The sequence below is a fragment of the Dipodomys ordii genome, unplaced genomic scaffold, assembly GCF_000151885.1.
Source record: "Dipodomys ordii isolate 6190 unplaced genomic scaffold, Dord_2.0 Scaffold138, whole genome shotgun sequence".
In the NCBI taxonomy this organism is placed as follows: Eukaryota; Metazoa; Chordata; class Mammalia; order Rodentia; family Heteromyidae; genus Dipodomys; species Dipodomys ordii.
The window spans coordinates 1196255-1208087 of record NW_012267354.1 but is presented as its reverse complement, the minus strand read 5'-3'; the positions used below and the strand labels follow the sequence as shown (position 1 = coordinate 1208087).

Genomic DNA, 11833 nt, shown 5'->3' with positions numbered 1-11833 from the left:
CTCAGCCTCCTGAGTAGCTAGGATTACACAGGCATGAGCCACTGGCACCTGGTCATTTCCAGCTTTTTAGTGATTAATTGGATATAAGAGTCTCACAAACTTTACTGTCCAGGCTGGCTGGATTTAAATCAAGATTCTCGGATTTCAGCCTCATGAGTAGCTATGATTATAGGTGTAACCTACCAGCTACACTGCAGTTTTTAAGGGGCCCTAGTGATTGGTCATGGCAGTAGCCAACTATCTTTCAGAAGCTTCCTGGGAGATAGCGCCACCTATTGTTCATTGATATAGAAAAACCTTCCTAGTACTGAGGAATGACCATCTCATTGCCTGTTGTGGACAGTGGCAGATAACCCATGTAAGAATAATTTAGTAAGTACATTGAATCAAGGATCTTAATGGCTTAGGGCCCAGAGAGATTCCAGCAGCTGTGTAGGGTTAACCACAGAAAAAAAGGTCAGAGTGGTGATCAGAACTTGTGGCTCAGAACTTGGGTCCTCTGCCTTTGAAGTTCCAGTAGCTACACCTGATAACCCTAACGTGCAATGGGCCTCCTTTTATGGGTGGTCAGGAAAATGAGGAGACAAAAGCTAGCAGGGAGAGAATTTGAAGAAGAGGACTGATAATGACTTAAGGTTTCAGAGTCTTTGCCTTTGGGCATGTGAACTGAGTGACATCATTGGGATTTTATTTTAGAATTGTCAGAGAGATTCTTACAAGAATACTGATGTTTGTTTAGGAGTTACAGTACTAAGGGAACAGCAAGGTATTACAATGGGCTAAGTATATTGTAGGAACCATGGATGTTTAAAGAGGATAAAACAAATCAAAATGATTTCAATATTTGTAATACCAAATATATGAATACTCCCTTATCACATCAACCACTTTTCCAACTCTCTGACATAACTAAAGAGTTCTATCATTTGATCCGGGGATGATACTATGTAGAGTTGGCACAGACACCTCAAGTGTATCATTCCACAAAACTGCCCTTCACATATGCTTCATAAGTCCCCAGGCCACTTGTCTAGGAATGAGAAGTCCCACAACCTCTTCCCTTGATTTAATGATTTGCTATAATGGTTTACATAAGTCAAGAAAATGCTTTAGTTACTGTCACTGATTTAGTATCAGAGCTATTCAAGTTGAGCATTAATGGCTCACACTTGTAATCCTAGCTACTTGGGAGGCTGAGATTTGAGGATCTTGCCTCAAAGCCAGCCTAGCTAGGAAAGTCTGTGAGATTCTTATCTCCAATTAACCAGTGAGAAAAGCCAGAAGCGGAGCTAGCTGTGACTTAAGTGGTAGAATGCTAGCTTTGAGCAAAGAAGCTCAGGGACAGCATGTAGGCCCAAAGTTCAAGAAAAAAAAATCTGAGGATTGTAGTTCAAAGCCAGCTTGAGCATGAAGCTCCATGAGACTCTTATCTCCAATGAACCACCAAAAAGGCCAGATATGGAGCTGTGGCTCAAGTGGTAGAGCACAAATCTCAGTGACAGTGCATAGGCCCTGAGTTCAAGCCCCAGCACTAGAATCGGCTATGAACAGGTGCAAATGAACAGGTATATAGGACAAGGTCTAGATCTTGGGCACAAGAGTTTCTTTTACTTGCCAACCCGGGAGTTCTCCAAAACCATTTTTTTTAGGGCCTTTATGGAGACTTCCATATGTAGCCACCATTGATTAGATCACTGTGCATTGGTGATTACTCGGATACCCTGCTCTTCTCCCAGGAGGTTAGAGATAGGACTGTAAAGTTCTACTTTTCTAATCATGTTGTTGGCTCTTCTGGTAACCAGGTCCCGTCCTCGGAGAGTCACCTACCTAGAGATCATAAACTCTCATTAATTAAAAGATCTAATCTCCTGGGCACTGGTGGCTCATGTCTATAATCCTAGCTATTCAAAAGGCTGAGATTCAGAGGACGGCAATTGCAAGTCACGCCAGGCAAAAACAAAAGCTTTGTCACTCCATCTCTAATTAACTAGCAAAAAAAAAATACTGTACTAGAAACATGGCTCAAGCGATAGAACACCAATGGAACTAACAAGGTGAACAAGGTAATTTAGTGCAAGGCCCTGACCTGAGTTAAAGCCACAGTACCAGCAATCAATCATGAAATGAACTTAAGGGGGAAAATGGGGGAAAGCAAAAGAAGGAGTGACATTGTCTAAAAGAGAAATGTACTCATTACCTGACTTATGGTAGCCTCTCTGTACACCTTAACAATAACAATAATTGCATTTTATAAAAAATGAAATGAACCTAATCTGAATTAAAATACATACCTCTCATGTTCCTCTCTCTCAAGAGGACTGTAGGAAGAAAAGTTGACTAGAGATGAAGACTCAATATATATTTATGATATCAGAATATGACATATCCCACAGCAAACAATGACAAAGTGGGATTGAGAAGGGAGGTTTTTAGTCAGAATCTCAAATTCTTTTTGTTGTTGTTGTCAGTTGTGAGGCTTGAATTCAGGGCCTGGGCACACTGTCCCCAAGCCCTTTTGATCAAGGCTAGTGCTCTACCACTTTGAGACACAGTTCCACTTCCAGTTTTCTGGTGGTTGACTAGAAATATGAGTCTCATAGCTCTGGGAATGTGGCTTGTGAGTAGAGTGCTTGCCTAGCATGCATGAACCCCTGAGTTTGATTCCTCAGTACCACATAAATAGAAAAAGCCAGAAGTGACACTGTGACTCAAGTGGTAGAGTGCTAGCCTTGAGCAAAAGAAGCTCAGGCCCAGGACTGGCAAAACAAAACAAAACAACAACAACAACAAAACAGTCTCATGGACTTTCCTGCCTGGGTTGGCTTTGAATCTCCATCTTCAGATCTCAGCCTCTTGAGTATTATAAGCATGAGCCACTAACACCCAGAATGAGTCTCAGATTCTTAAGAGCCTCAAGTAACAACCCTTATAGTGGCACCCTTGTAGTGTCAATGCCTCCTTCTGGAGGGAAGTTGGAGGACAGTGGATGGGCAGTTGATATTCTAACATTATCCAGAAATACATGTCACGGCCTTTTGATGCTTGATTCCGAGGATCCACAAAATGGCTGAAACCAGATTTGGGGGAGGAGGAGAGGGAGGGTTTCCATTCTGCTCACAACTGTCAGGCCACGTAACATAAGCATTAATGACACCAAGACCTTCCTCTTTCTCCTAGGCAAACAAACCACACCTGAAAACAAAGTCCATATCAACTTCCAATTACCTGCAACCATAGCACCTTTCATTTTCCTGTAATTCATCACTTCTTAGGGAACATCCCTTCACCTTACTCCAGTTTTACTGACACACAGGCATATATAGTTGGCAGGATATAAGAAGGACCATTCATTCACCTGCTAGCCTTCTTCCCTAGGTCTGGAGCCAGAGAAAAATTATCTGAAATTGACAAAGGAGAAATTAAGGTAGGAAACTAAGGGTTGTTTGGAGGGAGGGAAGGAGAGTAGGATTAGGCAAGAAGTATAGTATGGAACAATGAGAGTGGATGCATAGTATTTATTTTTTGGGGGGGAGGGGGTCCGGTCATGGGCCTGAACTCTGGGCCTGGGCACTGTCCCTCAGCTCTTCAACTCAAGGCTAGCGATCTACCACTTGAGCCACAGCGCCACTTCCGGCTTCTTTCCTTTTTGCTTATGTGGTGCTGGGGAATTGAACCCAGGGCCTCAGGCATGCAAGGCAAGCGCTCTACCCCTGAGCCACCTTCCTAGCCCATGATGCATAGTATTTAAAGGGAGTGTTGTGTGTGTGGGGGGGGTGTACCTCCTGCTCTGGCTCATCGTTAGTAGTGGTTTGGAAGGTAGGAACCAGGTAGCTTCAAGCATTATACATACCTCTGCTCTGCTCCCTGTCCTGTTTGCTTTCTCTTTCTCTTTCACTGTGGCATTGGTATAACCCTGGAAACCATGCTGATTAGGAAAGTGGCTCGTCAACAAAGTTGGTAGAGCAATCAATAGCAGTAAGCCACCCGGGATGACAGCAAAGGAAAGAACCGCCCAAGCGCCTACCAAACTCTCTCAGCCAACAGCAAATCAGAGAAAATATTTGTAAAGCTATGAGGGTTTCCCTTCCAGCCTCCACAATGACATCCTGGCCCCATTAATTCTGAATTATAAAAAATATCCACAGAAAACTCTCAAAAGGAAAAGAAAACTTGTGGGTTTTTTTTGTTTGTCTGTTTGTACTGGACCAGGGACTTGAACTAAGGGCCTTATGCTCTCAATTAGCCTTTGTGCTCAAGGTTGGCGCTCTGTCACTACAGCCACAGCTCCACTTCCAGCTTTCAGCTGGTTAATTGGAGATGAGGCTCTTGGATTTGTCTGCTCAGGCTGGCTTCAAACTGTGATCCTCAGATCTTAGCCTCCTGTGTGACTAGGATTATAGACATGAGCCACTTACACGCAGTCCGATTCATTTTTGAATCACCTGCTTCCTCCATGTATGTGGAAAAAACAGATTGATTTCAAGTTTAACCAACACAGGGGAAACAGACCGGTGTACAACAAAGCTAATGAGAAGTTTGTGAAACTCACGCAGAATCCTGGTTTGTGTGGTCCATGCTTCGACCTTCTTGATGGCGAATGGGAATTGCTTGAAGTCGGAGCCTGAGTCCTGACATCTAGGCTACTCTGTGGCTGCTTCCAGCTGAGTCCTCATCTGGGGCTGTGGCATGCCAGGCCTTTAAAACACCCAGTGGGCAGCTTGGTGGGGTGGGTGGAGGATATGGCTGCTTGCCCAGAGGAGGGTATCTGCCCCATCTGCCTGGAACCCCTGAAGGAAGCTGTGAGCACCGACTGCAAACACCTCTTCTGTCGAGTGTGCCTGACTCACCATGTGGAGGCCTCGACGTCCAGGGTCCTCTGCTGCCCCCTCTGCCGGAAGCCCTGTTCTGAGGACGTGCTGGGTGAAGGTTACATCTGTCCCCATCACCAGAAAAGGGTATGCAGGTTCTGTGAGGAGACAGGAAGCCTGCTGTGTGTGGACTGCCTGGAGTTACCTGAACATCAGTCCCATCTCAAGCCAACCATTAAACATGCCATCAGCCACTATAAGGTAAAGTGGTTCTGCTGTCCATTCTCCCTCCATCCCCTCCCCCTCCCAGTTACTGACTCCTTCCTGTACCCAGTACCCTAGAGGCTCAGACACCTTCTTTTGTCATTTCTACCCAATCCTGTTGTCGATCCTTGCCTTTGCTTTTCTGTGTATATCTGATGGCATTCTGCCTTTATGTGAGATCATCTAAAAAGCCATGCTGTCACTCTGATGATGGATTCCCAGCATGGACCACTTTGTTTGCTCATCTGTAGACTGAGGAAGTTAGACTATATCAAGCAAAACCCTTTCTGTACTGAGACTGTTTGCCTTGCGGTTAACAGCACTAGAAACGTGGCTAGAAGTGTAGTTAAGGGCTAGTAATCATCGTCTAAGTAATTGAAATTGGAAATTAACACATGGTTTCACACCTCCCCCTTCCCCTTTCCTTCTTTGACTTCTCCTTTGAAGAACATTTGCTAGGAAAGTCTCTTATCGATTTTGTTTTGTTACTTCTTCATTAGCTGTGGCACCCTTTTACTTTTTATTTTTTCTTGGCTGTCCTGTTGCTCTATTTTCTCAGCCCTTCCCCCCAACCCCCCCGAAATTCTTGATAGGTTATGTCTTTTTGCCCATGTGCTAGCATATCTGAGGCTCCTGCTAGTTTACTAGAGAAATCTATGCTACCACTCAGGGCTCCTCAATGAAACAATTCTCTTTTCCTGGCCATTTTCTGAGTTTTCACTGTCATTGACATAATAGTCACACTGCAGTTGGCCCCTGGCAGTGTGTGGTGTTGCTGCACATCCACTCTGTCCTTCAGTCTTCATACTTGTAGCTACAACCCTTCACACCTCCCCACCCTTCAAGCCCCCCCCCCAGAAGTCTGATCTCCAACTCCTATCTTTTTAGACAGTAAATCAACTCATCAACTATAGATGAGTAATCATCTAATCATCTGTAGCTGGCAACATTATTTGGTCTCCATCTTAATCTCTTTAGGAATGAAAAATAGGCAGATACAAAATTTTAAATAACTACAACTACAGGATAGCCACGGCGGCGGGGGGGGGGGGGAGGAAGGAGCAAATCAAAACCTGCCCTCTCCATTTCTGTTAAGTGGGTCTTGGAAACTTCACAGTACTCTTGGTTTTCAGAATTCCTGTGGATATTCCTGTATGTTAATATTGTCAATTTAACTTAAGAATTATTTTCATCCATCTTTCCCCAGTCCAAACCAATTAGTATTAAATTGGATGGAAGACAGGCAATATTTACACCATAGTGTCTTTCTATTCAATAACGAAGGGTGATTTTCCAGTCTTCTTTTTGACACATGATTTTGCAAGAACACTGTTTGGAGATGATATAGAAAGGTATAGAAAGGTAGACAAATAATGCAGGAAAGTGAAGTGGGAATATTCAGTGTTGGTCTGTACCCCCAGGTGTGTGGTCTACAGGAGAACAGGAAGGGACGTTCCAATAATCAATGAGTCAGACCTGAGGGAGAAAAATCTACTCACTCACTAAATGATTTACTCGGGCCTGAACTTTGGGGAGAATGTGATGTTAGGCGTTGTAGGAAGTGGAAAGATGATTCATGATCATCGTCTTCAAATCTCTGTTTAAATAATGACAGGAAATGGAGCACAAATAAATAACAATAGTATTTTTTCATTTAAGGAAAACAGTGAGCTCTTCCTGAAAATATATTAGAAACTTAAGTGTGGTAGGGATGAATGATGAGTGAAGTCTGTTACCCTGGGTTTTCAATTAAGTAAGGAAGACAGACACATAAGAAATCAAATAAGTTAGAAGTTTTCATGACCCAGGAAGGAAATAAATAAGAGTGTGAATGGGCTGGCCCACGTTAATTTGGTTTTGAGGGGAAGGTGATATTGAAGTTGAGACCTAGAAAAAAAGAAGTGGACCCATGCAAATACTGGGGAAAGGAAGCAGATACAGAGGTCCAAATGTGTCCACGTCTTGTTACATTTAAATTGTTTGCAATCAGAGTTTAAATAGACAGGATCTATTGGTAGATTCAAAGCAGGTAAAAGAGTAAAAAGAATCAAACATGACCTCATGAGTTTCTGGTTTAAGCTACTAAAGGGATGATGTGAATGATAAGGATTGAGGAGAACAGGCTTGAATGAAACATCAAGAGTTTCACTTAGGACAAGTTGAATCCAAGCTGAAGATTCTCACAGACTTTCTTGCCCAAACTGTCTTTGAACTGTGATCCTCAAATCTCATCCTCCTGAGTAGCTAAGACTGAGTCGCCAGTTGCCCAGATCAGGAAAGAGTATTTTAAGAAATGACAGTACACCAGGCACCAGTTGCTCACATCTGTAATCCTAGTTGCTCAGTAGGCTGAGATAGGAGGATAATTTGAAGCCAGCCTAGGTAGGAAAGTCTATGAGACTCTTATCTCCATTTAACCACTAAAAAAGCCAGAAATGGAGCTGTGGCTCAAGTGGTAAAGTGTTAGCCTTGAACAAAAGGCTCAGGGACAGTGCCTAGGGCCTGAGTTCAAGCCCGAGGCCTCCCTCCCTAATGCCACCCCCCCACATGAAAGTTCAGGGACAGTGCCCAGAACCAAGATTCATATAGAAAAAAATCTAGAAGGAAGGATTTTTGAATGCTTTTACTACAAAGGAATGATAAATTTCTGAGAAGTTAGGTATTCTTACCCTGATTTGACCATTCTATAATATATAAATATGTATGCAAACATCACATAGTATCCTATTTACAATTTAACATTCACTAAATAAAGTGAGTTAAATTGTATTAAATTATAAATTGTAAGCATAACGTACTTTAAATTGTAAAGTATAAATTTAATGTACAGTAAATTATACATTTACAATTAAATCAAATTAATTACACTAACTTAATTTATAGCAACTTAAATATACACAAGGAAGATTGGCCCATGACTTTTACAAGTGAGAAGAAAAGCACCCTGATATCAAGTAGAAATACTTCTGTCATTATCTGTTATTTTTATATTTCTAAAACTTAAAAAAAGATTATTCATCACTTTTTTCCTTCATTATCTATAAAATAAACTTTCAAGTTCCTTACCTCAGACATGCCTCAAAGTTGCCTGTTTTATTTTGTTAAAATTATGATTATTTTTGTTGATCATTGAACCCAGGGCCTGGGCGCTGTCCCTTGAGCTTTTTTGCTCAAGACTGGTATTCTACCACTTTGAGCCACAGTGCCACTTCTGGTTTTCTGATCGTTAATTGGAGATAAGAATCTCAGAGTCTCATGGACTTTGCTTCCCAGGCTGGCTTTGAACTGCAATCCTCAGATCTCCACCTGCACCCAGCAGTTGCCTGTTTTAAAGATGCAGGATTTTAAAGATGCCTCATCTGGGATCAAGACCCAACCATGATTCGTCAAATCTTACCCCAATATTTTGCCCTCATCCCTGGTTAATCAAACAGATGTGTCTGTCTCTTTAGAAAAGACTCAACCGCCGGAGCAAGAAGCTTAGAAAAAACCTGGGAGAACTTGAGCGGCTGAAGGTGCAGGAGGAGGAGAAGCTGCAGGCTCTGCAGGTACGCAGTTGGAATCCAGGGAAGTCCTGTGTCTGTGTCACTCAATAACCTGGGATAACGTGATGGTTGTGGAGGCTGGAAATCTGTGTTGATGTGGTTTAAGGATTAGCTAGCAGAAGGGCCATCTAGACCTACATGTTAACTGAAACCCGATCCTGTTCTCCCTGATGCATGAGAATCAGAAGAGACAAATGAAAATGACTGCACAATCTATAATGCTGTCCCCAACGGTTTGTCTTTTTGTTCACCTTGCTCCTTTGGGTGAACTCTCTGCTAATCTATGACCTGAAGAGAGCTAAAAGCAGGCAATGAGAGTTGCCTGCTGAGAAGTGTTGTATGTGTGCATGTGCACCCACGCTTCCACCACACTAAGACTTGACATCTGCAGAGATGCACAAGAGTGCAAAGGAGAAGAAAAGCTACCTCAACTTTCTGAGGGGCACAGCTGTCTCTGAAGTTCTTGTGGCAGGTGAGACGCTGCTGTGAGGGTAGGAGGACACACTCAGATGGAGGACGTGCATTGGCACACAGCTCTCAGCTCCTGGAGGGCTGGGAGGGAGCCATTTGCCACTGGGTCTTAGGGAGATCCATTTCTTTGGTTTCAGGTTGACTTAACATACCTTAAGCTAGAAGCAGAGCTGGAGAGCCAGTGCCAAACCAAGGGGCAGCTGGATGCTGTCTGTCAGCAGCAGCTGGGCCAGCTGGAAGACATGCCAGCAGAGGCAGCCAGATACCTTTACCTCTCCAAGGCGGTCATCCAGCTTGCCAATCTGGTCACAGATATAGAGAAGACGTCCAAGGAACTGGATGCCACTACACTGAAGGTATTTATCCTGAGACATCTCCCCAGTCCTAGGACTGTCCCTGAAGAGTAGGTGTCCCACCTGCAATGCACACTTCCTCTGGGGCGTGTAAGGGGAGAGTCTCTTGTGATACATGGTGACAGGCGCTGGTGGTTTGTCCAGAGCCAAATCATGTTGTATCATCAGAGAATCCCTTCAAAGCCTTCAAAGCTTCCTAGGCAACAGCCCCAGAGTGGACTTCAGGAGCTGGTTGGGAAAAGAATGAGGTTGCCAGGAACTTGAGAACTGATTATAATTCTCACCATCTTTCTTTCTCTCCTAGAATGTCTGTGACTTACTGAAAAGGTACGAAGCATCCTTTCCTTCCTCCATGTGTGCAGACACGTGCAAACCTCACACACCACAGACACACACACACACACACACACACACACACACACACACACACACACACAGGCTCCATCAAGATCAAGGAGACCTGCTTTTCTGTTATCCATGCTATGCAGCCTGTGCAGGCTCAACAGATACATGAGTATATATGAATTTATGAGGGTTTTCTTGTTTCTAGGAGTGCTCCACAGAATTTAGATGGACTGCTCTCTCACCTTTCTCCCACCGGTCCAGCCCCCCATTAGCTCTGCCTGGTGCATCTTCAGCTCTGGTGTCTCTTCAACAAGTTCCTATGTCCTCATTCCCACAGCCATCATGTGATGTCTTACTCTGTGACCCATGGACACAATCTCCTTTCTGGACCGGGCCCAGACTTGTGGCTCCCACTGTGGTGGTCAGTTCCACGATCTTGGGGACCATTTACACAATGTGCCTTTTTGTCTATGAAGCAATGTAGCATGCACAGTTCACATTTCATGTTAAAAATAGGAGGAGCTGGGAAGGTGACTCAGTGGTAGAGTGCTTGCCTCGCATGTATGAGGCCCTGGCTTCAATTCATCAGCACCACATAAGCAGAAAAAGCTGGAAGTGACATTGTGGCTCAAGTGGCAGGGCAGGGACAGCGCCCAGGCCGAGTTCAGCCTCCACAACCAACAAAAAAAAGGGGGGGCGGTGATCATCCAGGTATCTGTATGGCAAAGCTCTCGAGTAATGAGACCACCTCAGCATATGGAGCCTAAAAGGTCTATGAGAAGAATATTCCTTTTACACTCCAGTACCAGCAGCTGTCTGCCACTCAACTGTGGCCCCCCAGGGTCCCCACCTCTTAATGTCTGTCCATGCCTTTATATGACCTTCTCCCCAGGAGTATGAGTAGGACTGTCACTTGCTTTCAATATGGCTGCGTCAGTAGCTATTTTACTATTCCTAGGACTCTTCCTTGCTGGACTACTTATATTGGGACTGTCCTTTCCTTGCTGACTTACTGAAGTTAGCTGTTCTGAAGAAAGGATCTGCCAGCAGATTCTAGTTGCTGAGAGGAGTCTCTGTCAGCCAATAGAAATCAGGGACCTCCGCTTCACAGTTGCTAGAACCTGAGCAAGAATGGAAGTATCTCCTTCCCCAGTAGGGCCTCCAGATGAGACTCTGGTCTACCTGAGACCTTGATTATATTCTTCTAAGATGATGAGGACTCAGTTAAGCTGCACCCAACTTTTTTTTTTTTTTTGTCAATTGTAGGGCTTGAACTCTGGGCCTGGGCGCTGTCCCTGAGCTCTTCAGCTCAAGACTAGCGCTCTACCATTTATTTGAGCCACAGCACTACCTCCAGTTTTCTGGTGGTTAATTGGAGATAAGAGACTCACAGCCTTTTGGCCCGGGCTGGTTTTGAACCACGAGTCTCAGATCTCAGCCTCCTGAGTAGCTAGGATTATAGGTGTGAACCACCAGTGCCTGACTGTGACAAACTTTTTGATGTACAAACTGTGAGATAATAAATGTAGGTTCTTTAAAGGTAGTGAATATGTGGCAGTTTTTACTTAAAAATATGGGTAACTCTTTTTTGGGGGGAGGGTCAGATTGGCTGAGAGTTTATCCACTTTATCTTTTTAACAAATTAACTTTTTGCAGATTCTTTATGTAGATTTTAAAATATCTTTAACTTATTTTTTTTTGTCAGTTGTGGGGGCTGAACTCTGGGCCTGGGCGCTGTCCCTTAGCTCTTCAGCTCAAAGCTAGCACCCTACCACTTGGGCCACAGTGCCACTTCTGGCTTTTTCTGCTTATGTGGGGCTGAGGAATTGAACCCAGGGCCTCATGCATGGGAGGCAAGCACTCTACCACTGAGCCAACTTCCCAGCCCTTTAACTCATTTTTTAAAAAATTATTTTCTTGTAAAGATGCTGTACAGAGAGGTTACAGTTTCCTCAGTAAGGTAATGAGTACATTTCTTGTCAGGCATTTTTACCCCCTCCTCCTTTTTCTCCCACCATCCCTTCTTTCCCCTACCTCTCTCCTCTCC

At 43.9% G+C, this 11833-nt stretch overlaps 1 protein-coding gene across 1 annotated transcript; it reads left to right on the top strand.

The window, feature by feature from the left end:
* The first annotated feature begins 4739 nt into the window (after window positions 1-4739).
* On the top strand, window positions 4740-10058 carry Trim40 (tripartite motif containing 40). Its single transcript, XM_013031116.1, has 5 exons — window positions 4740-5069; window positions 8525-8620; window positions 9307-9444; window positions 9746-9768; window positions 9992-10058. Exons 1-5 carry the CDS (start codon window positions 4740-4742, stop codon window positions 10056-10058), a joined length of 654 nt encoding a protein of 217 aa, XP_012886570.1.
* The last annotated feature ends 1775 nt before the right edge of the window (window positions 10059-11833 follow it).